This window comes from Rhododendron vialii, chromosome 7a (genome assembly GCF_030253575.1).
Source record: "Rhododendron vialii isolate Sample 1 chromosome 7a, ASM3025357v1".
In the NCBI taxonomy this organism is placed as follows: Eukaryota; Viridiplantae; Streptophyta; class Magnoliopsida; order Ericales; family Ericaceae; genus Rhododendron; species Rhododendron vialii.
In genome coordinates, this window is record NC_080563.1 from 8,554,350 (window position 1) to 8,582,143 (window position 27,794).

At 38.2% G+C, this 27,794-nt stretch overlaps 4 protein-coding genes across 16 annotated transcripts in view; 1 reads left to right on the forward strand and 3 right to left on the reverse strand.

The window, feature by feature from the left end:
- Positions 1 to 27,794, forward strand: part of LOC131334815 (uncharacterized) — a 55,046-nt gene that overhangs the window by 11,651 nt on the left and 15,601 nt on the right. The gene's annotated exons all lie outside the window — the stretch shown is intronic.
- LOC131334809 (SAC3 family protein C) lies at positions 453 to 7,602 on the reverse strand. 9 transcript variants are annotated; one of them, XR_009202288.1, is made up of 9 exons: positions 7,132 to 7,602; positions 5,424 to 5,524; positions 4,949 to 5,170; positions 3,558 to 3,779; positions 3,385 to 3,467; positions 3,114 to 3,213; positions 2,148 to 2,240; positions 1,896 to 2,039; positions 453 to 982 (listed from the first exon to the last, which is right to left on the reverse strand). XR_009202288.1 is itself a non-coding variant. In XM_058370070.1 (9 exons), exons 1-8 carry the CDS (start codon positions 7,457 to 7,459, stop codon positions 1,897 to 1,899), a joined length of 1,299 nt encoding a protein of 432 aa, XP_058226053.1. In that variant the 5' UTR covers positions 7,460 to 7,601; the 3' UTR covers positions 453 to 1,058; position 1,896. The 9 variants fall into 9 exon arrangements, 5 of the variants coding, with proteins under 5 accessions (XP_058226053.1, XP_058226054.1, XP_058226052.1 ...); XR_009202289.1 differs by having other exon boundaries at positions 453 to 1,058; XR_009202290.1 differs by having other exon boundaries at positions 453 to 1,085.
- Positions 11,355 to 13,050, reverse strand: LOC131334808 (protein ELC-like). The gene has a single exon (XM_058370068.1). The coding sequence runs from the start codon at positions 12,975 to 12,977 to the stop codon at positions 11,604 to 11,606; it is 1,374 nt and encodes a 457-aa protein (XP_058226051.1). The 5' UTR covers positions 12,978 to 13,050; the 3' UTR covers positions 11,355 to 11,603.
- LOC131334807 (mediator of RNA polymerase II transcription subunit 15a-like) lies at positions 14,364 to 23,142 on the reverse strand. Of its 5 annotated transcripts, none has more exons than XM_058370065.1 (8): positions 22,284 to 23,142; positions 20,899 to 20,960; positions 20,177 to 20,251; positions 18,799 to 20,034; positions 18,373 to 18,693; positions 16,254 to 16,454; positions 16,068 to 16,156; positions 14,364 to 15,283 (listed from the first exon to the last, which is right to left on the reverse strand). In XM_058370065.1, exons 1-8 carry the CDS (start codon positions 22,960 to 22,962, stop codon positions 15,040 to 15,042), a joined length of 2,907 nt encoding a protein of 968 aa, XP_058226048.1. In that variant the 5' UTR covers positions 22,963 to 23,142; the 3' UTR covers positions 14,364 to 15,039. The 5 variants fall into 5 exon arrangements, with proteins under 5 accessions (XP_058226048.1, XP_058226047.1, XP_058226046.1 ...); XM_058370064.1 differs by having other exon boundaries at positions 20,899 to 20,969; XM_058370063.1 differs by having other exon boundaries at positions 20,899 to 20,969; positions 22,203 to 23,142.

Sequence of the window (27,794 nt, forward strand, 5' to 3'; positions counted from 1 at the left end):
ATTAATGCTTAAGTGAATACATTTTTATCACGGTTTGCTGCCATCCTTATTACAGCATCAGTGCATGGTGACATTTTAAAATGTGGGATGCATTAAACTAATATGGTGATGCTTACGTAGCCCAGTTATGATTGAATATCCTTTCCCGTGCTCCTCTTGTCTTGTACTGAGGGCACTAACCGAAAATATTAGCCAGAGGGAGGGATTGCTGAACCTGACAGACACATCTTTTTTTCTTTTTGGGAGGGTACTCTGAGTAGTGGGTACCTCGTAGGACCTCGATCGACCTGCTTACTCGGGTCTGCATAGCCTACTCGGGTCTTGTATGGATATGCAGAAAGGGACCTGCCTACTCGGGTCTGCATAGCCTACTCGGGTCTTGTATGGATATGCAGGAAGGGGTGTGACGGTTTTCATAATAAGTTTCCCAACAAGTCTCCGACACATGCCTGGATTTTAAAGATGCGATCAAATTGAACATGCCCACTATTGTAATATGTCACAACAATCCGTCACTAATAGTCTAATATGGTCGTAGATCCATAAAAGCCACATAACAAGAAACCGTCGGGTGCTACCTTTCAGGATGTTTAGATAATGTCTTACATCTCGGATGGTACCACAGCAACAGGAGTTCGCTAACCTCCTAATATCATTTTATGACGAACATTAAAATACTAACATCATAATACAGAGGATCGCTAAGAATGAATTGAAGCAACCGGAGGATTCCAAATCTGGCTTCTGAGATTTGGTTGATGCCACAAGATATTCAGTCGCTACCAACACCCTCACTGGGACGCAGCTCCTCCTCCTTGAACTAGAGCAATCTTTGACGCATGCACCTTTTACTCTTTTTGAAAACATGTGAGAACAGCAGATGACTTCACCATTCCGAGGGGAGGAGTGTGGAAGGAGCACCTACCAGCACCCTTTCAAATGCAGTACAAACAATGGCAGCCCAGGGCCAGACTGATTTTAACTATTTCAAAAGACAAACATACAGCATCATCATCATCATAGTCAAAAATGGGAGCTTGGAGCCGACAGCGTATACACTGAAACAGGCGGTGATCATATTTTAGCTGCACACCAGCCATAAAGCACATACATTCGGCACGCATGGTACACAAAATATTATTAGCTGATAACTAACTGCCTAGTTAGAAGCCAAAGTGAGAAATTTAACTGCCACAAAAGTAACTACACACAAGCCATTTGTGAACCTTTTTTGACAGCTAAGAAATGCTCTGCGGTAGTTTCTAAGTAAAAAGAGACCACGATCACCTGCTGAATGTACAGATCATAACTTTCTCAACACCAAATGGGGAGAGTTTTGGTAATCAGACGCCAGCTGTAATGTCTGTAAATATCGTATGGTGTTCTTGTGTGAATCGCAGTTGGATGAACTGACAAAACAAAAATGGTCAATAGAACAGGGTTTTCAATTATTATTCGTCCTCAGCAAAGGCACACAGAGTCGATTGACAACTCACGTCTTAACAATAGGCATAGCCAGGGGAATGGCATCTTAAGACATGCTGGTCAAATGTACATTCAGTTACTGTTCTTTCCCTTTGGTACGAATTTTGGGAAGTAGAAAAGTAGTAAAATGTCTAAAGAAAACAGGGTCAATGGTACAACCTATGCGTCACTTGTCCTTCGGGAAGGTTTACAATGGCATTTCCAATAGTGAGAATGCATGACCATAGAATATGGTTTATTAAAAAAAGTGCAAAAAGGAGGAACAAATTGACACACTTGTCAAATAAAACTAAACGTATATTTACAAAAACATGGTCAACAGATCAATTTTTATTGCTTCCCATGTTTGCCTATTTGAAGGACATGTGTACATTGAGGAAAGGAAAACTGGAAGACTGTTTAACACTGACCTTAAACAAATTCTGAACCGACTAGGCAGTAGTTAACGCCTCCCTTTGGACGGGAAAAACTTGTTTGCTTGGTAGGTAAGAAGTTCTTCCCTACTTCATCTGTGGACGTCTCAAGACCACAATCACGGCAGAAGGAATCCATATCTGATTCCTAAAGAACACACAGTCGATCACACATGTTTGATGACCAAACATTAATGTTGAGATCTCTACAAAACATGAAGGAACCAATGCCAGTGAAAAAAACTTTACCTTCATCATCAAGAGTTTTGATAGGTCTTCCAATGGGTATGGATAAAGCTTGTAACCTCCATAATTAATGCATGACACTGCCAATGCTCGAACCTTATACATAGTTGACAAAGAAGAAAGCAAGAAAACAAATGCTGAATCAGATATAGTGTTTGTGGCAAAAAGAATTGAGCAAAGCACTATGACCATCAAACATTCCGTCTAAAATAACCATACAAGTAGCACTATGAGTCTATGCAATTGCCAATGCTTGAGCCTAAATCTATGTAGGCAATTGAAAACGCCTGTATGCATAAGCACTCAAAAACAACAGAGAGACATACACCCAGCAAACAAAAGAAGAAAAAGGGAAAAAAGAAATGAAAACTGGCACGGATAAAACACAAGAAGATGGTGAGCCCATCAAAGCATTTGCCTCTTACAGAACCAATGGAATTATCTGGACAAGATCTATCTTGAAAGAAATCAAGTACTCGAACAGATATTACATCCCTACCATGCCAAATAATGTAATTGGGGCAGCTGAGGAGTTTTGGTGGGTTTCAATTTCTCTCACTTAAATTCGAGTTTAGTGTCATTTTCTGGGGGAATGATTCCCTTATGCCTATCTTTCCACTATTTCACTTTTCACTTTAAAGCATAATTCTGCATTGCTGGTTGGTATGTAGTCAGGAGGATCTGAGTCATGAAGAACGCATCTCAACCAATACATGCACGCACGGTTCTCACTAGTTAATGAAGAACAAGATAGCCCACAAAAAGAGAAACAGAGAAAAAAATGAGAAGCTGTGACAGAATAGTATATAAGGTTCAATTCGGTGAGAGCGAATCCGGCACATGCTTCTCCACTAGAACAGAGACCAAGCCCTAGGTCTTGGTGTTCTGAATAGCTCCAAAATAAATGGAACAAACACAAGAATGGAGAGAGAGAGAGAGAGAGAGAGAGAGAGAGAGAGAGAGAGCAACCTCATTTATGTAAGGTTCAACCATGCAATACTGAAGATAGGATGCCTCAGTTGCTATAATATGGATGAAGCGCTTGTAATTGCCAAAACGATAGTACCTGCTTCAGTTATAAACAATTGCATATAAGTGCAAAAACAACTTACATACTTCAAAGAAAACCTAAACTTAAGGCTGCTAAGTATTGAAAACAAAACCACCCCTTAAGTCTTTACTTCAGTGCATTCAAACAAGCGAAGTATCCATTGTAGCTTTGTGTCATTTGCAACGTTACCTTAACACTCTTCGGGCGAAACACATTTCCTTTGATTTTAGAATGGGAGACAGATGACGAAACCATAATGACAGTGGCTCCCCCTGCCAATAAGGAGCAAGTCAGGATCTAGACAAGACTGCAAATGAGCTTGAATTAGCAGAGTTACAAAATAAACGAATAAAGAGATGAACCGCTGGCTTGCTGTCAGAACTAAGATGAAGTAGCACGTAAAGTGAACGGAATTCAGCTTCGTTCTCATAGATGGACTGGGACTTCCGATTTGCTTCATAGAGATGAAATAGAGAAGTCAAAACCTTCATCAGCTGCTCCATATTGAGGTGATGCATTGAAGAAATATTTAGACTGCCACTACATCTTCGAAGTTTGTGGTGGGAAATAACATGAAATTTAACCTGCATGATGTAGCAAGTGGTAAATCTATAATCTTAAAAGTGCATAGCTGAACAAACAAATAAACTACAATCATGCCCTTTTATGGCTTGAAGATTCAAGCATGGCATGATTTTTGGCAATGGTGTGTCAGTAACATATACAGGTTGAGCCGTTCAAAAAAAAAAAAAATGTACAGGTTGACCTGACAACAATTTGCACAATTCTAAAGCAAGAGAATGCTAAAAGGGGTTAATCGAAATTTACAAGGAAACACAAACAGTTAACAAATCAGACTAGAACATTCCATCACATATCAAAGGTTTCAAATGGATCCATTTAAAATTTGCAGACTAAAATAATGTTATCCGCAAATAGAATTAGATCCAAAATTAGCTAATCTGCGAGTTGAAGAACATCGTGGCCCCTATGAGACCACATAGGTGACTTAGGGGGGCCTATTAAATGCTTGTTTCCATGCAAGTGGAGAACCGAGTCAGGCCATATGACCATTATATACCTTCTGGTCTATCCAAATACAGGAGCTCATAAGATTCCTCTGGGGAACTTGACAGAAAGCTATATACCCAGGGACCTGCTAATATTTTTTAATTTAAGGGGAGATCCGAATAGGGTCAGTAGGAAGGTCTTGGTGTTGAATATGAGTTTGGTTCCCTTGATCTTCCGTTCCCCCTTCACTCACTGTAAAAGTAAAAAGAGCCCCATTTTGACCATAATAACTTATCCAGCTATGAGTTGGAGGTACTGTTGCTTCAAAGATACAGAAAGATGGGTTAAGGGATAAAGCATTCAGGATCTTGCTGTGGAGAGCAAAAATCATGGTTTAAGAAAGGCCACGGGAAAGTTTCCAGTTGACTGACACCTGATGGGGTGTTTAAAGAGTAATCAACCTCTTCATTATATAAACACAGATCAAGTAGCCCCCTTGCAAATAGCTAGACTATGCTAGTAAATTAGTAACGTCTGAAATCTCATAATAGTTTACAGCACTAACAAAGAAAAATAATAAAAATAACAACCATATTATCATGCCTACAGATAATGATAGGCAGGAGGGGAGTGATGCATGGAGACTAATAACCTGGATGACTAGAATTTGGCAATAGAGTAATAATTGTCTGGAGGAACAAGAAAGATAATAGCAAAGAAACAACAATAATACCCATCATACCATTTTCTCAAACATCTGGATTACACGCGTGTTGATAATATTTTGCATACTGAGATCTTGCCTTATGGACCTTGTCCTATCAAAGATGAAGTCATGAACCACTTCAAAAGGATGTTCATCAGAATCCAACAAGTTTAAGAGGTAGCTCAAAGTTTCTTCGAGAACTGGGAGAGGCCGCACATCCGAAGCTTGAATGGTTCTTGTGGATATGGTTCTGCAAAACTAGTGAGAGATATGGTGGGTGAACCGCATTCTGCATGAATGGAAATATTTCTGACATTATAAATATAACAAAGTTTAAAACAAACGGACAAAAAGCAAAAAAGACACTGAAGGGTTGTCATTTGGCATGAAAGGATGAATGATGAAAAAACCACAACTGAAGTTCTGAAAGAAACAAATGTAAAAAGAAAGAACAAGCAAACCTTGACAGAATACAAACCAAAAAGATGAAAAGGAAACTAGTAGAGATCACCTTTTTGACAGCTAGACTAGAAGATGTTTTCCCGTAACTTCCATTTAACCTCTCAAAGACAGATAAATCCCGTACCCGCTCACGTTGCAACCTTTCCTCAACTGTGCCCAAAAAAAAATGGTAGGTAAGATATAGACAAAACAGGTGCTGCATTTGTACTTTTGTAGGCAAGTAAACAACTTCTATCTCTGTTATGAATTGCAATTGAAAAGAAAGCTCCTAGTTTTCTACGTAGTTCAAGTTTGCAAGACGAGATTCCCTACGATAAACAGCATCATTAAATGGAATAAACCCCTAAAATTCAAGTTATCAATCATTTTTTGATCACAAGTATGGAATTAAATGGTGGCTACGCCCATATACACAATTTCATCTCTTCCTCGGACCTCCCAAGTAGCAAGATATACTTATCATGCCTATCAAAAAAACGATATACTTATCATATATTATTTGTTATCAATAAGGAATACAGATTATTCGGGCCGTGCTAGGCACAAATCATGCGTCTGTCACTTACTCACTGCCACCATCCTCAATCCTCATAGGCTGACGTCGCAACCGATTACCTCTCCAACAGCCCATAAAATTCTAACTGTGCATGTCAAGGGTTGCAAAGAAGTAAAACGAATAAAAAGGCAGCTATGTTAAGTTATTCTAATACTTAGATAATGAAACCAACTGAATTTGCAGTTCTTACACACATTGGGAGTTAAACAAATAAACTGACATCAGGAAGCGACTAATCAGTTGCTCAAATTGTCATTCCCAATTGCCAGCTCTGTCATTCAAAGAAGATACAAACAATGGAACAGAAAGAGAGCAAAGAAAAAATTATCAACATATGCTACATGTCGACGTAATTGTTGGGAAATCAGCCAAACCAATAAACACACACAAGCAAAGAATAATCAAGAACAAAAAACAAAAATGCAAGACACATAAATTTTTACGTGGTTCCTAACTTGTAATTGAGTACATCCATGGCTCACACCAATTCACGATGTTAGCATAATGAGGAGAGGACAAGTTACATAGGATGCTGCAAGCCTGCAAGTATTTATAATAAGGGGTTTACATCATCAATTATCGTAATACCCTAGACCCTAGCGACCCAAATCGAGCCCACCATTTATTAGAGCATCTCCAACCCTAACCCTTTTTATTTTAACTCAAACTCAAAATTAGAGTAAAACCCCTGCAAAAATCACTCCACTCTTCTACTCAGACCTATACCAATTACCAAGGCTAAGTTTCCCCAACTGTCTAATCAGACTAAAAGGGCTAAAGCCCACAAAAACACGAATTGCGAAACAGGTCATTTCCCTCACATACATCAACTAAAAGTCCATTTAGCGGAAACAACTTGTCTATGTATAAAGTGCTTAAGCTATAGATAAGCTTTTTAGGGAATCCCACCCGAAATCAAGTTTTACTCAAATCAAGGAAGACTCCAATTTTTACTCAAATTTTGCAAGGCTATTTCTCCCCTCCAAAATTTACAACACCACCATTTAATGAAACTTCTCAAATTTGCGCTCATATTTGAGTTTACAACAATGCTTAGATATGAGTTTCCTCATTGGAAAGTTTCATACCAAATGAAGCTTTTTGAATATAAGTTTGAGTACGGGTTGGAGATGCTCTTATACTACAAAGAAACTAAATCTACAAATTATGCTGAAAAAGAAGGGTAGTAGAAGGTACCAACCGGGGCACATAAAAGGGCAAGTTCCAACTAAGGATGAGGATCTGCTCATATCCTCCTCCCCATATTGTTCTTCTTGTTGTTGGGTATTTATGTTTTCCGGGTGTGGAACAGTAGAATTATCCTGATGACCGATGTTGATATTGTTACTGAGGTTAGGGTTTGAAGGTCTCGCTCTTGTGGTGGGATTGGATTGGGATTTACCATTCGGCAGGGAAGAGGATGAGGACGACGATGGTTCTCTGGAAGAAGAAGAAGAGGAATGGGTTGTATTTGTCATCCCTGATCTTCTTCTTCTTCTAGGGTGATCGTGGTGACCTTTGCTCTCCATCTTTGATTCCCTCGCAAATTCTGTGTGGGAATTACTCCTACAGGACTGTTTTCACGGTTCAAGCGGAAGGAAAAGCAAACGTCTCCAACAACGATTCGTACGATTCGTTGTTGCTTCCGGGTAGAGTTGAGTTTTGTTCACCCGCTGCTTCGGCTTTGAGAGGGTGAATATTATCGAGAAATTAATCAATGACACCAGCACAAGTGTACGCATACAAATATTATACACGGCCTGCTACGGAGTGAGTGCAGAGCGGTCAAATTGACCGTTCATTTTGGTATGGACAGCTTAGATAAAATCTGGACGCACACAAGACGGCTTAGATAAAATCTAAACGCATACAAATTCGAATCGTTCATTGCTCGATTAAGATCCGAATTGTCGATTGCTGAGATAAGCGGCCGTTACTGCACTGCTCTTACTGGGAGATGCTTGACAGCACCTTCCATCCATTATACATATAGTCACATATACACATTCGACCCTGATATATATACACAAATATATTTAAAATCATATCCATATAGATTTCATACGGTAAATGTGAAGCCTATACAAATTAGACGATGTATTTGGAACTATACATATCCATTTATATCCCTAGCATTTTTTCTGCTACAAATTATTCTTTGTTAGAGCAAGTCTATAAACACAATAGCTTGTACAATAATTTTTACATTTTTCAGTACACTTTCACACTCTTTAATACACTTTTCACATATTTCAATACATTTTTTTTACCTTAACAAGAGCCCGATGGATTGGTTTTAGAATATTCCTTTGAAAAATACGCGGATGTGGTACTACATGGTTGCCGATGTTAAAGTAGTTACATCTTCAATAACTAATCATATAGTGTCAATGCAGATGCCAAGCCATATTTGCTCTTAATTGTTCAGAATAATTCGAAAGGAATACAGAATAGAAGTTGTGTTAATAGAATTGGCAGTTTTTTTTTTAACGTGAGTATATTTTCCTTTTGTTGCACAGATATATGTCCGGAATAGTTCGATAAATCCCACAAGACGCATGTGGAACATACAAATATCCGAGGGCTCTGACACTACATATGCGTCCCAATAATTTTTCCTGTCAGTATGGGAAGAGAATAAGACGTGTAGATTCCCCTACACTTTCAAGTACCAGGAGGGTGTTGTCCATAATTCTTTGCTTCATAGATGGATTCCTCCATTGTCAGGTGCTATCAAGTTTCTTTGCTTCATAGATTCCTCATTGTCAGGTTCTATCAAGTTCAACTGTGATACCGCGGTCATCCATCAAGTTTAACTGTGATACCGCGGTCATAAAGGATTTGATTCAATATTGTTGCTATATATCAAGACTAGCAAGGGCTTTATGCTAGTAACCATAAACCAGAAGTTCTGAATTGGAATCGACTATAACCGAATAGGGGGAAAAAAAAGTTTTTCGAATATAGTCCTATGAAACTCGGATTGATTGATCATTTACAGGCTGCCGATGCCTAGTTGACTGGTTCTCATGTTGCGTCGTGTTCAAAGACCTCTCCAAGCGTAAAGAGAACTCGATAACAAGACAGACATACCAAGTGAGCTGAGAGCATATTGCAATAAAACAAAAAAGAGACTGCACTTACACAGAACTCAACAAGCAGGTTGCGGTTATGTAAGGATCCACATGTGAGAAACAACTGAGGCCATTCATAATGGTATAATCAAAAAAGAATAATCAAAAGTTGACACATCAGCTTTTGATTATTCACTTAAAAAGTTGCTAAGCTTAACAATTTTGAGCTTTACAATGGTCACTTCTAGTTTATAACCAAAATAAAGGGTCAACTATAATTTTCCCCTCTCTCTTTCTCTCTCTCTCTGTTTCTTGTCATTCACTTCCCTCTATTTATGTTTTTTTTGGGCAAAAATATATCGATTCTTTCTTTAAATTTTGGGGAAAAATTGGTGAATTTCTTCCCTTTCTGTTATGATTTATTTATTATTATTATTATTATTATTTATTTTTTAATTTTTTTTTTTTTGGGGGGGGGGGGGGGGGGAGGGAATAGAAACGGGAAAAAATAGTGAAATATCTTAATCCAGCGACGATGAGTTAAATTGTAGAAGATCGAGAGATATGAGCTTCACTTTTAGAGGGGAAAAAAGATAAATAGTTTGTGGGTGCAGTAAAGAAGATATAGAGTAGGCGAAAAAGAGAAGAGAAGAAAAAAATACCAATTGAAACACGCGCATACAAATTTTGAAACTTATTAACTTATGTTGTTGGGGGTCCGCAAATTTTGATTATTGAAAAAGGTTGCTAGTTTTGTTTATCCAAAATCCAAAATTTGATTATTTTTAAAGATGTTGCTAAGTTTGATTATACTATTGTGAGTCATTTTTTGCACCAACATTGTTAACTTTAAAAACAATTTGCTTTTGATTATACCACTGTGGATGTCCTAAGATCACTAATTATAAGCATTGTCGAAACCATCAACTTTGTATCATATTTTGGCAATCCACTATGTAATATCGTATCATGCTCAGCTTTCAAAATCAAGAGACCCCACGAAAGAAGCTATCCAATCTGACCGACCGAGCTCCGAACTTGATAGGGGATGCAACCAACTTATTGTCCGCCTCTACTGAATACCAAGCCAGAATAGTGACACTAGAAGTTTCACAAACAAAATGGATATGACTCTTACAACACTCGCCAAGGTCAATATTTCATTCATTCACAATTACCTACTTATGTAAGCATAAGAGAAGTACAACACCCACTAAATGCCATGGTTTCATACCCTAACCGGATGGAAAGATAGAACGAGCTCTCCCGGGATAACTTACCATACTGTTCTTTCCTTTTCTGAAGTAACTCTGCAAGGATTCAACCAATGCTTGACTCCCCCACTTAACCCGAAGAGTCAAAGACTCTGAACCCAAAAATTAGTAGCAACTAACTGACTAACAAGAAAAATAGTGATGCCGCATTTATAACAGCAATCAGAGCATACATCATTACATCAAACAATGTTGCATAACCTTTCCGTTACTGGGAAACCTGCCTGTAAGCTTTTTACCTCTCTCCACTATCTTAAATAACTCCAAGGCAGGGGGGGAAATATCCTTTTGATAAGAATGAAAATACAATTGTCCACTGAATCTAGAGATTGTTCTATGGCCATACATTACACAAGCAATATACATCAGATAACATAGTTGCCGGTGCTCACCAAAGACGAATACGTGAATGCAATACACTTATGTGCATAACCACAACCGTAACATGTATTTATAAAACAGAAAAAGTCACCTGACCATAAAACGCATTGACATCTCAGATGTAAACAAGCACTACTGCCCACTCAATTGTATTAAATGGTCAAAAGCAACAAAACAAATCTCAATTTTGGGACAAGTCATGGTTGTTGCAATCTGTTTCAGGACGAAAGTAGAAGATAAAATAAAACAGGAACTGTGATAAATATTAATAGCTGAATGTAAAGAAATATCAGTAACCGGAACAGTTATGATAAAAAACAGCTTCAGCTTAGATAATACTGAAGGTATAAGACTTTAACCTGGAATTAGGAAATCAGGTACAATTACAAATGCTGCAAATCATGCCCAAAAGATAAGAAACAGAGAAATGAGCTGATAAACTACATATAAGAGAAGCACGTAACTATTGCGGTGTAACATAAGCTTCTTTTATATCAATACAAACTAAATAAGAATGTTCTCATGTTTAAAGAAATAGGGAATTGAGGACCTAAAAACTCTCAAAGACGCAGATATAACATGCTGGACTTCATCCTGGAATTAGAATTCAGTCACGGATGCTGCAAATTCTCCCAATGGAAAATAAAAAACAGAGAAATGAGCTGATTACTGTATATAAAAGGAGCGCATACTTATTGCGGCAAAAACATAAGCTCCAAGCTTCTTTATCATTTATATCAATACAAACTAATAAAGATTGTTCTCACATTATCAGAAATACGGAATTGAGGACCCACAAAAACTTTCAAAGACCAGCAGATTTTTGCATGCCTGCATGAAACCACATGAGTACTCAAATATCATCCACGGATATTAGAGATATACCACCAAAAATAGGGGCAAATGAAGCCTGTGTGATACACAAGGACATGAATTTTCATTTTTCACACAGCTAGTTGAGATGCCCTAGCAGCCATACTACTAATCTGAGCCCCCATCTGAGCAGCCCTAACTTTAGAATTCGTAGCCCTATGGAAAAACTGCTCCCGTGACAACAACCTCACATTCCTCAAGTACTGACCAAAAGCTATCGACCCTTCTTGTACCGCCTTATCCAAAGCATACACCACATCCTCAATAGCCAAATCCGCTGCTGCACACTCAATCATCTGTTTAGAAAGAACATCACAACACTCAAATGCATCATCAACATCTACATTCTTCACCTTTCCCCCATTCTCCCTCAACCAACCCTCCAACACATCCGTATTCATCGAAACCATCTGTAACTGCTGCTCCAGCGCCTCCTTCTCCCCCTGCATCTCTCTCACCCCTCTCCCAATCCGTTCCTCTCTCTCCCTCAACGCCGCCTGAACACTGACCACCCCCTCCATTTCCCCTTCCCTCGTCTTCCTCAAAACCCCGATATCACTACTCAAGCTCTCCACAAGCTTATTTACAGCATTCCTCTTAAATACCTCGGCCGGATCCTCAGTCCCAACCTGCCGACCACCGCTCCCATACGGGGATTGCGGATATGATCTCGGAGGGATCGCCGGACGAAGCGAGACTGAATTACCCGATGAGGCAAAACTAGGGTTAGGGTTTGGATCGGGCCATCCCGATGGGGAATTATTCAATGCGGAGAAACTAGGGTTAGGGTTTGGGTTGGGGCGCCCCGGAACGAAACTATTCGACGAGGCAAAACTAGGGTTAGGGTTCTGATTGGGGCGTACCGACACGGAATCATTCAACGAGGCGAAACTAGGATTAGGGTTCGGAGCGGGGGGACGGCGGGAGTAGAGGGGCGGGTCGCGGGCAAAGTGCCGGGCCAAGTCCCGGGCCAGGTCGATCAGATTGGAGCTCGGGTAGACCCAATTCGACAAGTACGGTACCGACACGAGGCCGGAGGGGTCGACGAAGGAGTGGGGGCGCTTGATGACCATGTCGCGCGTGGGGTTGACGTAGACGAGGGGGGCGCGGCGGGGGTAGGGCTCGAGGAGCCAGATCACGACGGGGATGTTGTAGGTGGCGGAGTGGAATAGGATCGGGACGGTGCCGTCGGCCTGGAGGAGGGTTGAGGAGCGGCCGTCGGCGTGGGTGTAGAGCGCGGTTTTGGGGGCGAGACTGGGGTAGGACTCGGTCAGGGTCACGAGGTGCTGGCGGATCAGCCACTTGGAGTCTTCGGAGTAGGGGAGGGAGGATGGGCCGCGCTGGGAGAGGAGGTTGCTGAGGAACTGTTGGATGTATTGGCCGGGGTTTGACGACGGTTGTGGTGGCGGTGGCGAGCCGCCGTGGAAGAATGGTGGTGGTGCCATTACGGATGGTGATTGGGCTTTGAAATTCTTCGTTTTTCGGCTTTCGAGGGTTGAACAGAAACCCAATTGGTGTGAATTCGAAGGTTGGGTATTTATAATTCCAGTAATGCTACACAGAGCGAAAGTGCACACATTTGTTGTGGGGCCTATTATGAGTCTCATATAAATAATCTGAATTGTTCATTAAATGTAAAACATTTTCCAAGAGCCTCCACGAAAAATTGGCTCAATCCAATACTTATAGGTACTCAATTTAATTATTTAATTTTTCATTCGAATTTCAGAATAATGAAAAGTTAGATGATTGAATCAAGCATCTATAGATATCGGATTAAACTGATTTTTCTCGAAGAATCTAGAAAAAATATTTTACATTTAATGAACGGCTTGGATCATTTGTTTGGGACCTAGAGTGGGCCTCACACAAGAATTTGTTTGTGCGCGATCTGTGTGAAAATTGTCTATGTGAACAGACTTACTGTTTATAGAACGTATGTATTCTGACAATTCGGTAGGCTTTGTTTGGAACTCGAGGAAAGTGAGAAATGAAAGGAAAAATGAAAAAAAATTCTCTCCCGTTATTCGGTTTGAAGAGAAAGATGAGTGAAAATAGAAAATTTTAACTGTGTGAATAGAACAATTTCCTTCTCAATTTTCTCTCCTTTTCCTTTCTCTTATTTTCTCAACTTCCAAACATTATTGTTTGTTTGGAACAAATGGAAAAGAAAGAAAATGAAAGAGGAAAATGGAATCGAAGACCCTGTAGTGCACCATCATAGGACATAATCTCAATCGTCTAAAAATATTTTCAACGGTCCGAATCAAAGAAAAACTCTTTCAAAAAAGAGAAAACTCAAAATTATGTGAACCACCATCACGTGAATGTACGTACATGTAAGAGTTTGTGTACGCATGTGGTACATTGTATTAATACATTATTGACATGTGACAATAATCACATGATACTCGAAATTTGATCACTAGAACCTATGTATCGAAGTGATAGTTTTTTTTTTTAACAGCAAAAAATAATTTATGAATTTTTGGAGACAATATACTTCTTTAAAAACAGAAGAAGATAATATAAAATAAAATAAAATAAAAGGAGCAGGGCACGACAGCATTGAGGGCCCACACATCACAACATTTTATAATCATAATGGATTGTCCTGAAAATTAAGCTACGAGTTTAGGAGTTTACTTTCTCCTATGTCTCCGGTTTAAAATCACATAGGCACAATCAACTCAACTATTGTGAACCAATCCATATGATGTTTTGCTGTAGCTTTTATCGAGCTCAATCAAACTAATAAACAGTGGAATTCATCCCAAGGGAAAAATTCCTTTCCGCATAAGCTAGCTTGGACACCCCAAGTAAGAGAAGGAAACTAACCAGTCTAAATATATGCTGTGCTGGTAACAAATAACTTACAGAATTTTGACATCACTTACAAAACAAGACTCAAAGGCCCAGCCTCCCCAAAACTAGACAAGTCTCAATTGAGCCACAACATATAAATAATCTAAGTTCACTGTATGCCTAGAAAATGACCTGCCATTGTTTCCAGGTTCTGAATTGACCCGAGTCGCCAATAGAGTTGGGTTATGCTCTAAATCCAAAAACCTAACACAACTTTTACGCAGGTTGAAAACCTTAAATACAAAACAAGACTCGAAGGCCCAGCCTCCCCAAAACTGGACAAGTCTCAATTGAGCCACAACATATAAATAATCTAAGTTCACTATATGCCCAGAAAATGACCTGCCTTCGTTTCCAGGTTCTGAATTTACCCGAGTCGCCAATAGAGTTGGGTTATGCTCTAAATCCAAAAACCTAACACAACTTTTACACAGGTTGAAAACCACAAAGCCAAAAATCCGATACTGCAAGTGAAAGTCTTCACCAACTTGGTGGGTTGAAAAAAAGAAGAAGAATAAGCTAACTTTGCGCAACAAAGATCGCATAACCTTCGGTAGCTTTCAAGAAATTTTGAGCCGTATCATTTGCTTGCCGATAAGGTTATCTCCTGCTTAACTTGTATCGGTCATTTAAGTTTTCCTCTTAGATTGGCATATTAAAGTGCTTCTCCCAAGTCCCATATGTTGAACTTAAGTGCTTCTCCCAAGTCCCATAAGTTGAACTGAAGTTTCCTCCACCATTCTGCTGAGCATAGTCAGTTATAACATCGCGGGCACAAACATCCCAACTCTTTGCTATCTCTTCAACTGACATAGGTTGCAATACATTTCGCATAATGACGCAGAGCTTTGACTTTGCTTTTCCCAATAAATCTTCACATCCAGCACTGTCAAACACCAAAACTATATTAAAGCGTAGGAAAGCAAGATATGTACCAGGAAAAACAAACAGATAGAAGAAAATGATATGTATCTCTCTTGCTGAACAACGCTATCAACTTGGGAGAAACCAAAGTGACAGATTGACTTTTTCTTACAAGACCTAACCTATACTTACTTTTAAGTAATTAGAACGAATGTTTTAGAGGCAAATCCGCACTGTGAGGCATTTTATTCCTCCTCATGACGCAAGGAGTTAGCATTTAGAATTCTGGTTTTGAGCAATGAGAGGCATGGAACATGTTATTCTCAATGTTTGGTATTTGGGATATGGCTGGATTCATTGGCTCCAGTGTATGAGAGTTGGGAGGTGGGTGCTATGTGCAGAAGGTGAAACATATTGGAAGGTGGCGCCTTAGTGTTTGATGTGGAGTATATAGAAGGAGCTGAATCATTGTACTTTTGATGATGTGGATAGGGACAGTACATGAGTTTAAATTTGCTTTTAGTCCACTCCTGTTTGTTGAACTTGTAAATTATGAAAACCTACATTCTGTTTTCTTAATTTTATTCAAGAACTCAAGCTTATTGTTGAACATTGGTTATTGGACATCAATGCAATCATGCGATAATATTTTCAAACTTTTGAGTAAAAAAAACCACGTATGAAGGAGGGACCACATGACACTAGTATAGAAAGAATTAGACAAGTGATGCCTACGGGCTGCAGCTTTATTGAATAAATGACAAGAATGACTTGCATATGAAATCAAACGTAATGGCATCTCTCACCTGACTTTTGCTGGCAACTTGTCTAGGAGTATAGGGGAGCAATCTGGATAATTCCTTGGAATAAACAACAACAAGGGACTGAGAAGCGACTGCATAGCCACAAAGGCACAAATAAATTTTACAACGGCAAAACACAAAATTGATAATCACTTTGCACAACCATATGTCTATAAGACTACAACACACCATTATGGCTGAAGCATGTTCTGACGTCATGTCGGGATTGATCGTCACTGCATTAAAAGAGCACCTGACAATGGTTCCTTCACTACCTTCACTTGCAGATGTCCCACATGTAGAATTAACTTCTTCTTCACTGATATCAACCACAGTATCAACTAATCGCCGGTTTATCTCTCTTATTTCTTGCACTAGGGTACACTTTACCTGCAAGGTTATGTATTAATGGACATAAGGAAGGTCTTAGAATGCCTATTTGCTTCAGTTATCTCTCCATTAAGCAATACTCGAAATGCACATCAGTAGTTGCCTCTGCTATCATTTCCAAACAATGGAACTCAGTCATCATTCCTAGTCCATACTAAAGGTCAGTGACAGTCCAACCTTAGAGACGGGGCATGCACCATCTTCTCAAGTGATTTGCAGCTATTGAAGGTATAAATAATAAAGTTGCTCCTCTCTCTAATAGCTTAAGCTTTTAGATGAGTTGATGGTTAACAATTTAATATGGTATAATCAAAGCAGGCACTAGATCTTATGTTCAAATCTCACCACATACCGAATGTTAAAATATTTACACGTGTTTAACCCGATTATGGAGGAGAGCCTAGCTACACGTGAGGGGGTGTGTTGAAGGTATAAATAATAAAGTTGCCCCTCTCTCTAATAGCTTAAGCTTTTAGATGAGTTGGTGGTTAACAATCTATTAGCAGCCAATGTCAATCTTAAAGTTATACAATTATATTTACACAAAAAGCTCGAGTCCCATTTTCTTTGGCGAATAGACATCGATGGGACAGTTCTTGAAATCATTCAAAACAGCACATATAGACCGAAAACTAAATAACCCATTTTGACGAGAATATTTTCTATTTTTTGAATCACAGAAGCACCATTCTCTAGAAATAAATATAGTAGTGAGGAGCAAAACCAAAATAAACATCCAAACATGGGAACCGCTAGTTTTAGATTATCTACTTGTTAAGAATAAGGAATATACTATTATCAACTACAGCGCTGATGGTATATCTTAGACTTTAGCTTGACTTTATCTGTGGGGGGAAACTACTAGAATGATGAAGTTTCTACTGGATAAAAGATGGTCCAGTCTACACTTAATGGTGGGAATGGTCAGGGATAAGACTAAACTGATGCACTAGAAAAATTGATTGCAAAAACAAATACTCTCAAACCTTGAGTAGGCTCCCTATATATCTATATGCATAAATGCTACCAGTAGATGGAGGGCATTAGGTTAAAGAATTAAGGTAGGAAATTTAAAATAAATGGCACCCTATGTTCTAATTCTTGAATTGGGGATTGCTAAGCCAACCACTTGTGCTATCTACTTTCAAGTTTAAGAAACATCAGAGACTTGAGGAAGCTCTTTCAAACACATTTCATTCGCTGAAACAAATGGCAGCAAAACAATTTGGAAGACAAAAAGATGCAAGAGAAAAGCATCTGGCAATCAAAAAGTATATCCATGAGTTAGTTGTGTCAAAGGACAGGTGCAGAAATTGATGATTCTTAGTTACGAAAATACTCTTAACTCTTGCATTGTTTCAAATAATCGTATTGCAACAGGTCCTTCTGGAGCCCACAAACTTGGCTACCTAGGGAAAGATGTAAGACAAGGTGGGGTGGACAACCTACGCAGTTAGCCTGCCATCTGTTTGTCGATAAACATCTATCTGGGCCTGAACGGCGGCATAAAAGCCTTGGAACATCCGCCGCTCTGGTAGTTAAAGGTCGAGATACTGTCAGTAAGAGAAATTATTGAGAAGTATGGTTTGACTGAAAGGCGAGGTCCACCTTATTGTATTTCTACATCTAGGAAATGAAATTGTCAGAAGATAGCACTACATGGCAAGGGATAAATCTAATAGGACGAAGACCAACTTTGACTGAGGACTTGGATTTATGTTCTGGTAGGTGGACAACTTCAGTAGTGAATCACAGAACTAAAGTTAAACAAATGGCAACACTTAGATGTAAGTGATAGAAACAAATATTAGCTTCTCAACGCAAGACTGGTTGGGATCCCTGTATATGAAGTAGAATGACAAAAACTTATAAATCGCATCTTGTCATCGGGAAGAAACTTCTAGAGCATGTAACATACCTCACCTCTAGGCCTCTTGTTATAAGATGTTGCAGTTGAATCTTCACATTTCTCTGGATCGGTTAATTGCTTGAAACTATCAGTCTTGCTGCTAGATGCACAAATGTTCGATTGTACAGCTCCTATATGGCGCCTCATTTTCATTTTTCTAGAATTCCAGTCTAGCTTTTCTCCTTGTATAGCCACTCCCGCCAAATCCTCACCAATTGCAGATCGAGATCCATTACCTGGTTTTGATGCAGCTGCACTATCAACCAATCTCACAACTGACTCCATGTCACTAATGGAAGCTCTTAATGATTTGTATGACAGAGATCTCACCTACAATAAACAAATTACACAAGTCTCATTCATTTGAAAAAATGTATTCCATGCAAGAAAAATTCAAATGCATAAATTAGGAAAGTCGCAACATGTTACACTAACCGCTTTGACTAATCGCTGAATAGGCTCCTCAGTTAACCTTGACTCACAAAAATTTGTTGTTGAAACCTGATTTTGATTGCCATCCAGACCATCACTCTCACCAAGCAAGTATGACGGTGATAGCCCAGGAGTGGAAATTACATAGGAAGTGTGTAGAGGCAGTTTACTAGAAGATTCTTTAAATTCAACATCTCCAGAACTTGCAAGTGAGGAAACAACAGAAGTAAGTTTAATGGGATCCCCTTTAGTGAGGAATGGACCGATGGAAGTTGAAGGAGAAGGCCCAACAGACCTTGAATTTGGAGAATTCAAACGACTCCCAGAATTTGCAAAAGGCGTATGCAATATTTTCTGGTCAAACTGTGGGGAATAAAATTGAGAAACTTGAGGAGACGAAGCCTCAATGACTTGTGGCGAAGGAGGTCCAGACCTTAAAATATGGGGATTACTTACTGAGAGCTTGCCCGTCGAGTGGTTTTGCAGAAAACTCCCTTCTTTAAAACCGATTCCTTGTCTCACTTTCATGTTGTTTACGTCATTCAGATGAAGCTGTCGAATCTGGTGTGCCTCTGTCTGTTGCACTGATTGCTTTGTCATTTGACGTATTTGAGGTTGTCGCTTCGCCAGCCGAGACTTTATCATTTGCTGTTCATTTTGTTGAAGGACACACATGTTTTGAGACGTGTTAGAACTCAAATCAAAGTGACTAATTATCCGTTGTGGCACATTACCAACACTTCGTGATGATGAGGTGTTTCCAGGGTTCTGTAATGATAAACTGACAACATTTCCTCGTTCTGCATCGAAATTGTTACCAAGCTGTTGTATTGGTCCCTGAGAAGATACTTTTGAATCTTGTATTATGCTTTTTGCCTTCTTCTTTTCCATTTCTGTTACAGAAGGATGTGAGCTCATTGATTGCAGAAGGGGATTAGTTTGGTTTCCATTTAACTGCACTTCAGGATTTTGGAATTGTGGCCGAAGCCGTTGTACAGACCGCACATCATGCGGAGGAGGCCGTTCTTGTTGTAGTGAAGAAATGGACCTTTTGGGTTTGAAATATCTTCGGAGAACCTTGTTTACAAATTCCTCAAAGTCATGCAAACTTCTTTCGACACTTGGTGACATCTGAGATTTGGGTAAGTGTAATAAGTTATGGGCTGTCTTGCATGCAGTCCCAAGTGCTTTGCACTTCTCATACTCAGCCATCCTGGGGTGTTGTGGAATAGAATCCATCTGAAGAACATAAAGTAAACTGGTTTTTCAATTTTAAATATACAAAAGAATCGAACTTGCCAAAAAAGAGCTAGCATTAACATACCTGTATTTCTTAAGGAAGAAGAGAAGTAAAGAGGCAATAAAGTTACAACTAAATTACCTCTTGTATAATACTGGAAATCTTTCTGTACATCACATTCAAGTCGGGTACATATAAATCCTTATAAGTTTGAATCTGCAATGTAGAAATGAAATCAAAGTCAATGTTATGAATATCAAATATCAATACTTCTCCTGCCATGTTCTGATCGATGTAGAAATTTTAAGATCTAAACAAGGATAAAAATAGCAAATAATAGCCTTTAAGGCATAGAAATAAGTTATCCATAGGAATCACTTATGGATCGCACACTTGTGGCAAATGTTAGTATATAGAGGTATATGTGGAAAGCCTTATCATGAAGTATTCGAGTGATACTCAAATACAAAGTTCCTACACTGAAAATTGTTGAATACATTGTCAAGCCATTGTTGTTGAATGATAAACATTGTTTGGCCCGTTTCCAAATAGCTTAAGCTTTTAGGACATTGATAATTTAACATTGTATTAGAGCTCAGGTTGGAAGAGGTCTAGGGTTCAAGTCTCTTTGTTTGCATTTCTTTCCCGTTTGCATTATGCTTTTCCCCATTGTTTTCTATTTCGTTTAGATCTAAGGACATCTACATCTTCAAGTGCAATACGGGTTACACGTGACAAAGAATGTTGAATAGCTTAATATAGATTGTTTGGCCCATTTACTAATGGACTATTGGTAAGTTAGCAAAAACAAACAAAAACAGGAACATTGGCCATCAAAGGGAATTGATATTCTCATAGAATACCTTTTGATAAAGTTCCTCCTTCCAATCATCTCCATTAGTGTGGCTTATCTGCGATGTACAACCTATTGCCACTAAACACGTAGAACGATTACACACAAATGTATAAAATGTGTGTGCATGCATTACTAAAATGTCTCTGTAAAAGTTACAAAAAAATGCAATAGCACAAAAATTAACATTATGGTCTTAGACTCCTACATGATACATGCTATATCAGCAAAGTAAAATAATACAAAACATGACTAAAAAAGAGGACTTATTAAGAAGAAAACTAGGGCAGACGTGTAGTGCTGAAAGACAAAATGTGCACATAAACCTCAAATCTATTACGAAGTACTTCTCTTCTAACAATACAATCTTGAATCAACAAAATGGGATAAAAATGAAGGGCCTTTACATATGTTAACCATAGCAAATGTCAGGATTTGAGGGTCATGATTATGTTGAGGAAAATAATGTCAGGTCGAAATGTCACTTAGAGACAGTCTCAAAAATGACAATAATGTAGATGAGTGTAAACCAAGGGAGAAGAGATCAGAGAAAACAAGATGTTCCACATCGTTCATGGGCTGACAGGAAATGTGCATTGAAAAGGGGAACAAGGCATTTATTCAACAAAGGTGCTGATTTTGGTGCTTACGCAGACACTCCACTTTTTACGTTCATGTACAAAGTGAAGCACCTGCGTACAAAAGTGGAGCGCGAAAATCAATTTCCTTCAACAAATAGTAAGGTCAACAAAGCAATCATAAATGTTTAATAAAATAATAAGAGCTAACAGAATTTTCTGGCAAGTGCTGAAAAATATTTTAGTACTCATACGCGGTACTATAGAGACAGCAGACACTCAAACAAACTGTACCATAATTCAATCAATGACTCATACTTAACATCATAAGGAGACAGCTATATATTTAAGCAGTAACTAAGCCTCAACATTGCTTAACAAGTGAGCATTTATTCCAAGGTCAAAAACAAAAACTGCTACGGATACCAATTAAAATGAAAAGGTCATTCGTGGGCCAACTTAATGGGGAAAAACTAGGTAAGTTGAGATGACAAAGAACAATATGTGCGGGGCTATTCCCTTATACAACTTTGAGACAAATATGTTAAACTTTGATCCTTTGCATCCTTCTTTGACAAACTAATAATGCTGAAAAAGTATCTACTATTGATGCTACTAGAAATTATGATCAACATGTCAATGTGATGGACGTATGAGCAGGCCACATATAACTTAATAAATATAACCAAATAGTAAATTCCAAGAAACATACTTGAAGACACAACTGGAAAGTTACTTTGGGATTCTGATGCCTGCTTTTGCTGCTCAAATAGATGTTGTGGCAGAAGCAAGGAGCCCGATGGTTGAACACTTTTACCTTGTTGTAGAGGATTTGGCTGTGACTGTAAATTTGCCTGTTGCGCCTGCATTTGATACAATAATTGCTGGTTATGTGGTAGAGAATTCGCCTCCATCCGCTGCAATTGCTGCTGCACCATGACCTCAGCTTGTGGCCCCCTATATATTGTCTTCTCAGTGTTGTACATGCTAGAGTTTCTAAATTGACTGCTCAAACTAGAAGCATTATTTTGATGGCCCAAAAGGTACACATTGCTTCTTGAATTGTTTTCATCCCGTGAGTTAGTAGCATTTGAAAACTGTTGCTGTAGCGACAATATTGGTTGCTGCAGCTTTTGTTTTCCTTTTTTATCATAAATTGGATTCTGTTGTGGATTCTGATGAAAAGCACTTGAAGGGGCTGACTGCAGAACAGAAGATGGTTGCATGACAGGTTGTTGTCTTTGTGATAAGCAGATTGGCTGCTGTTCCTGGAACAGGATCTCAGTTTTTATCACTGAGTGAGGTATATTCCTTGGATTACAGTTCGGCTTCAGAAGCTGATTTTGCTGCTTGTATTCATATTGCTCTGCATCCTGAACCTGCTGCTGCTTCCGAGAGCTCACAGTATTTTTAGAAGATAAAACTCGTCCACCACGGTTTCCTTCTGCATTTTGTGGAATGCTGGAGTTCTCCGAGTTTGTATTCTTGTTAACCATGTTCGACACGAGAATCCAATATGAACTAGTGACAGTATTCACTCTCAATGTTGCAGAAGATGCAATACAACTTTGAACTACCTAGGTAACAGCTGCTTACTGGACTAGCTGATGATAAGTGGCCAACGATCAGTGAGGTCTTGTTCTTGAAGATGCAACACACAGAGAGGACTGCAAGATACCACTGAAAGTAACAAGAGGAGGAAAATAAGTTGACATGATTGAAATTTGAGGGGAAGAAAAAATAACTATTTTAACATATGTTGCTTTCATGATTCAAAGGCTATTCAAATTGAAATTAGTCTGATCATTCATGATTCAAAGGCTATTCAGATTGAAATTAGTCTAATCATGCAAATCATGAACTGCAAAATTTGGTCATAGTTTTCCAATATCTATGAAAACACCCATGTGCATATAGTGATATAGACCTTAAAGATGAATTCTAAATATGAAAAGTTGAGGCTTAGAAGTTGGAGGAATTAAAAGTCTTTTATGAATGACGATCATGCAGTCTAATAGGCGAAACCGTAGCTTATACAGAAACCGATGTGGATTCGAGACTTTAAGCTCCAACCTGATTTATTATCCTATATAACATCATTTATCATGCCATGATGTAAGAAAGAGGAAAACAATACTTCAAAATAAATGCTAGCTAGCAAAACCTGCATTCATGTATGGTTTATTGGTCTCATACTAAACAATGTTCTGGCTAGGTAAGACGTGATCCAGTTGTGATAAACACTTGGAATTGCCAAAAAAGTGATGAGGCAAGATGCATCGAATTGACTTGGGAAGGTTAAGCCACGACCAAAGCCATATCATGATGCTATCCCCATCTATCTTCCTTAGAAAACTCGGAACCAGTTCAAAATTTCAAATTAGCAATAGAAAAATACATCCATAATCATGACAAATTGACTCAATTAATTAAAAAAACAAAACTATTGTTGTTGGCATTTTAGTTTTTACTATCCTATACTCCCTCCATCCCAAATTTTAGTCATTTTTGAAAGTTTGTGCCAATAATTAATTGATATTTACCAAAACAAGATTCATATTACATACGAAAACTATTACGATCAATCAAACATTATAAATAATATTCTATCCAGAAGCAATAGGACGAGGGACAAAAGAAGTACAATAGAATCAACACGATGACTATGATCGACAACTTAATTGGAAAGGAAACCCTTGAGAGAACTCCAACTTTCTCCAGTGACAACCCAGTGAAGTATAGAGTGTACAATGACTTACAATAATCCTCACATTCTCGTTCAATCGAAATTCCATTATTTCTCTTGGTAAAATCAAGGTTCAAGAAGCAACAGTACAAACTCTAGGAAATCTATGTCAAACGATCCACCAAATCAAACTAAACCAAGCCTTACGTCCCAAACGATCCACCACTTCAACAATAACCACTCGAACTGGGATGAGACAACAACTAAAGGGCTTGCCTTAAAAGATTGCGAGGTACCACTCGAACTGGGATGAGACAACAACTAAAGGGCTTGCGTTAAAAGGTTGCGAGGTGGAAATAACACTCCCATAGCCACTTTAAAATTTTCCTTTTAAAAAAAAAAGCAAAAAAACACCATGTTTTGGGATTTCAAGAGTCAGATTTGTTTTTTTTGACGTAGTACTTAAAATAAATTATGGACTCTATTTGTAATATACTTAATCAATATTCAAAAGTTCCACTGTTCAAAAAAATATTCAAAAGTTCCAATTTTTTTCGATCCTCTTAGTTCGGCACCTCCTAGAAATTCTGGCTCCGCCTAATCGAGGTGGACGCAAACTCGTCCAGATACGGATACACGGTTATAAGAAGAAAAAAAATCAATTTTTTTTGTCAGTACGTCGATAACCTTGGAAATCCATTCAAGTAATCGCAAACGCAATTGCATGTTTCCAGACCACTAGAAGTAGGGATCAAAATACACTGAAATGGTTTCAAGAGATACAAACTAAAACAAGTCCAAAAAAACGAATTCAGGGATATAACCTACAGAGTAGAAGGATAGATAGAGAGGAATGGTGATCAAAAATGGCGTGCATTTGGTACCTTGTTGTGAATACGAGATTTCCCGTCGCGATAAACCCTAAAGGGAAATCTCTCTCTCTCTCTCTCTCTCTCTCTCTCTCTCTCTCTCTCTCTCTCTCTCTCTGGATAGAGAGAGAAAGAGGGGCGCACCTGACCTGACGCTGCGGGGCTCTGATACACTGATTTTTTGGGGTACTTGGGATTCAAGCAATCTCTCTTTTTTTCTCTCTCTCTCTACATGTATCTTCTCTCACTGGCTCGTATGGGGGTGTGGGTATATATATAGAGGAGTCCTGTACATATAGGCGCCAGCACGAGTGGCGTTCAAAATTATGGGAAGGTGGGCACCGAGTGGGGCCCACGTCAATCGTTAGCCGTCAACAGCGGTTTTTTTACAACCCATTTACCATTTTCGATGCACTAGCCAATATAATAAAATTTTGCATTTGATTTTTCTTGTGTATCAAATGGGTATAACGTTAGTTATATTTTTCAGAATAAATTGGTCGGACCATTTGAGTTAAGACCAAAGCGTTGTTCCCGTTTTCTGTATGAGAAGACTTATATCTACTTTGATGAGTTGCAATGTTAAAATGTAATTAAAATTAATCCGTACTTGTAAAAAACATGGAATAAACGAAGCAAATAAACAAAAATTAAAAAATCTCGTACTCAATATATAAGTTTGTCCGATCCAACGTATTTTTAAACGATCTAACACTCGCCTATGTACGATTTAAAAAATAAAAATAACAACCGTCTTTATATTGTACTCCTATGTATTTATAAAATAAGTACAAAACCTGTTTTAAAATTTTCCTTTAAAATATATATGCATGAACGAGATTGTATATAACTATAGTCATACATTACTATTTTTGATAATTACATAACTACATAGTTTTACCACAAAATATGTACGATAGTTTTTTGGCATTTGTTTTATAATTTTGTAATGGTGGAAAATGATATTGCCTCCATTTAACAACACCCCGATCGTAAATAGGGGTCTTTTATCTAGTATGTAGATATGTGTTATAAAATTTAAACTCTTTCATGTGAATTTCAAAAGAAAAAAAATTCTTTAATGTATACATTGATGTAGGTCCCACTTCCCATCGGGACAACACTCCTTATTTTTAATAAATAAAAAACCAATGTGAAGAGCATTCATAAAATTCAATTGCTTCACATGTGAAACTAAAATGTTATGGAATAATTTTAACTAAAATTAAGGATTTTCTATAATAAAGACCATCGCCAAGATTTTGTTTTACAGATAAAATCAACGTTTTGCCTTGACGTTAATGCCCTTTAACTTGTACATTGATTTAGGGCCCACTTTCATGGGACCACACTCGGTATATTCAATAAAAGATAACGACGAAGAACATTCATAAAAATTCAATTGTTTCTCATGCAAATCTAATTGTTATGGAATAATTTTAAACAAAGCAAATGATTTTCTATATAAAGATCATCAACAATATTTTGTTTTATAGGTAAAATCGACATTTTGCCTCGACGTAAATGCCTTTTAACTTATACATTGATTTAGGGCCCATTTCCCATGGGACCAGCACTCGGTATAGCCAATAAAAATTACGACGAAGAACATTCATAAAAATTCAACAAATCTAATTGTTATGGAATAATTTTAAACAAAGCAAATGAATTTCTATATAAAGACTATGAACACATATAGCCTCGACGTAAATGCCTTTAACTTAAATATTGATTTAGGGCCCACTTCCCGTGAGACCAGCACTCGGTATATATTCCCAGTAAAAATTAACGAGAAGAACACTCATAAAAGTTCAATTGTTTCGCATGCAAATCTAATTGTTATGGAATAATTTTAAATAAATTAAGCAAATGATTTTCTTTATAGAGATCATCAATATATTTTGTTTTATAGGTAAAATTAGGGTTGTTCACAGTTCAATTTTGGGCAGATCGGTTCGGTTCCTAGGTGGATTCTTGTTGTTTTCTTCATCCGCAACCATCCGTGAGTGTTTCACGGTTCGGTCGGTTTGCGGTTTAGGCAGTTTGACTTGGTCGGTTTGGGCGGATTTGAAATAACCTAAGTACTTCAAAAAAATCTAAAAAGCTTCCAAAACTTTGCATCTGTAAAAATGTCACATTACTCAAGTAACATTTTTTAAAATAAAGCACATTCATATCTGCTCTAAAAAGCTCTTTGAAACCCAAAAATCAGAGAGCAAAATACACATTCATACTTATCTCATCCACCATCCGTCTGTGAAGGTTATTTGGTCGGATCGGTTTGGATGTGGTTTGGGCGGATTTAAGCCTGTAATTTATTTTTTATAAACACCAAAAATTTAAAAAGTATACTAGCACAATAAAACATCATACCACTCCATATTGCCCCAAAACTAGCCAATATTTTTTTCGTATTGATATAACATTGAAATTTATATATCAATAACAAGCAACATGGTATATGGAGTACTGTCGAATTTGCTAGTACTATTTTGGTGGGGATAATAGTTTATTGTGAATGGTCTAACTCTCTCACATTTTTTTATTTTTTACTTTGGGTGGATTGGCAGTTTCAGCACATTGGGTGGATCCAATCGACATCCGATCTGCTCGCGGCGGATTATTGTTTTTCCCTTCCGCATCCATCTGGCACATACCTTTGTTTGGTTCACGGACAGATCGATTTAGCTTCGTCGTAACTGCCCTTCTTAATGCGAAATACCAAGATGTTTATAAAACGTTAATTAAAAAATATATTTAGAAATGCACCGGA

Bases quoted from the DNA above. Each gene is read 5' to 3' on its own strand.
- LOC131334809 (XM_058370070.1), bottom strand. From the start codon at position 7,459: ATGGAGAGCAAAGGTCACCACGATCACCCTAGAAGAAGAAGAAGATCA. The intron at 3,468-3,557 runs GTTCATCTCTTT...CCTTATTGGCAG, and splicing joins GTTCTGACAGCAAGCCAGCG to GGGGAGCCACTGTCATTATG. The intron at 3,214-3,384 runs GTAACGTTGCAA...TTATAACTGAAG, and splicing joins TTCGCCCGAAGAGTGTTAAG to CAGGTACTATCGTTTTGGCA.
- LOC131334808 (XM_058370068.1), bottom strand. From the start codon at position 12,977: ATGGCACCACCACCATTCTTCCACGGCGGCTCGCCACCGCCACCACAA.
- LOC131334807 (XM_058370062.1), bottom strand. From the start codon at position 22,962: ATGGTTAACAAGAATACAAACTCGGAGAACTCCAGCATTCCACAAAAT. The intron at 16,157-16,253 runs GTGTGTTGTAGT...GTGGCTATGCAG, and splicing joins AACATGCTTCAGCCATAATG to TCGCTTCTCAGTCCCTTGTT. The intron at 15,284-16,067 runs GTGAGAGATGCC...GGTGTTTGACAG, and splicing joins AAGTTGCCAGCAAAAGTCAG to TGCTGGATGTGAAGATTTAT.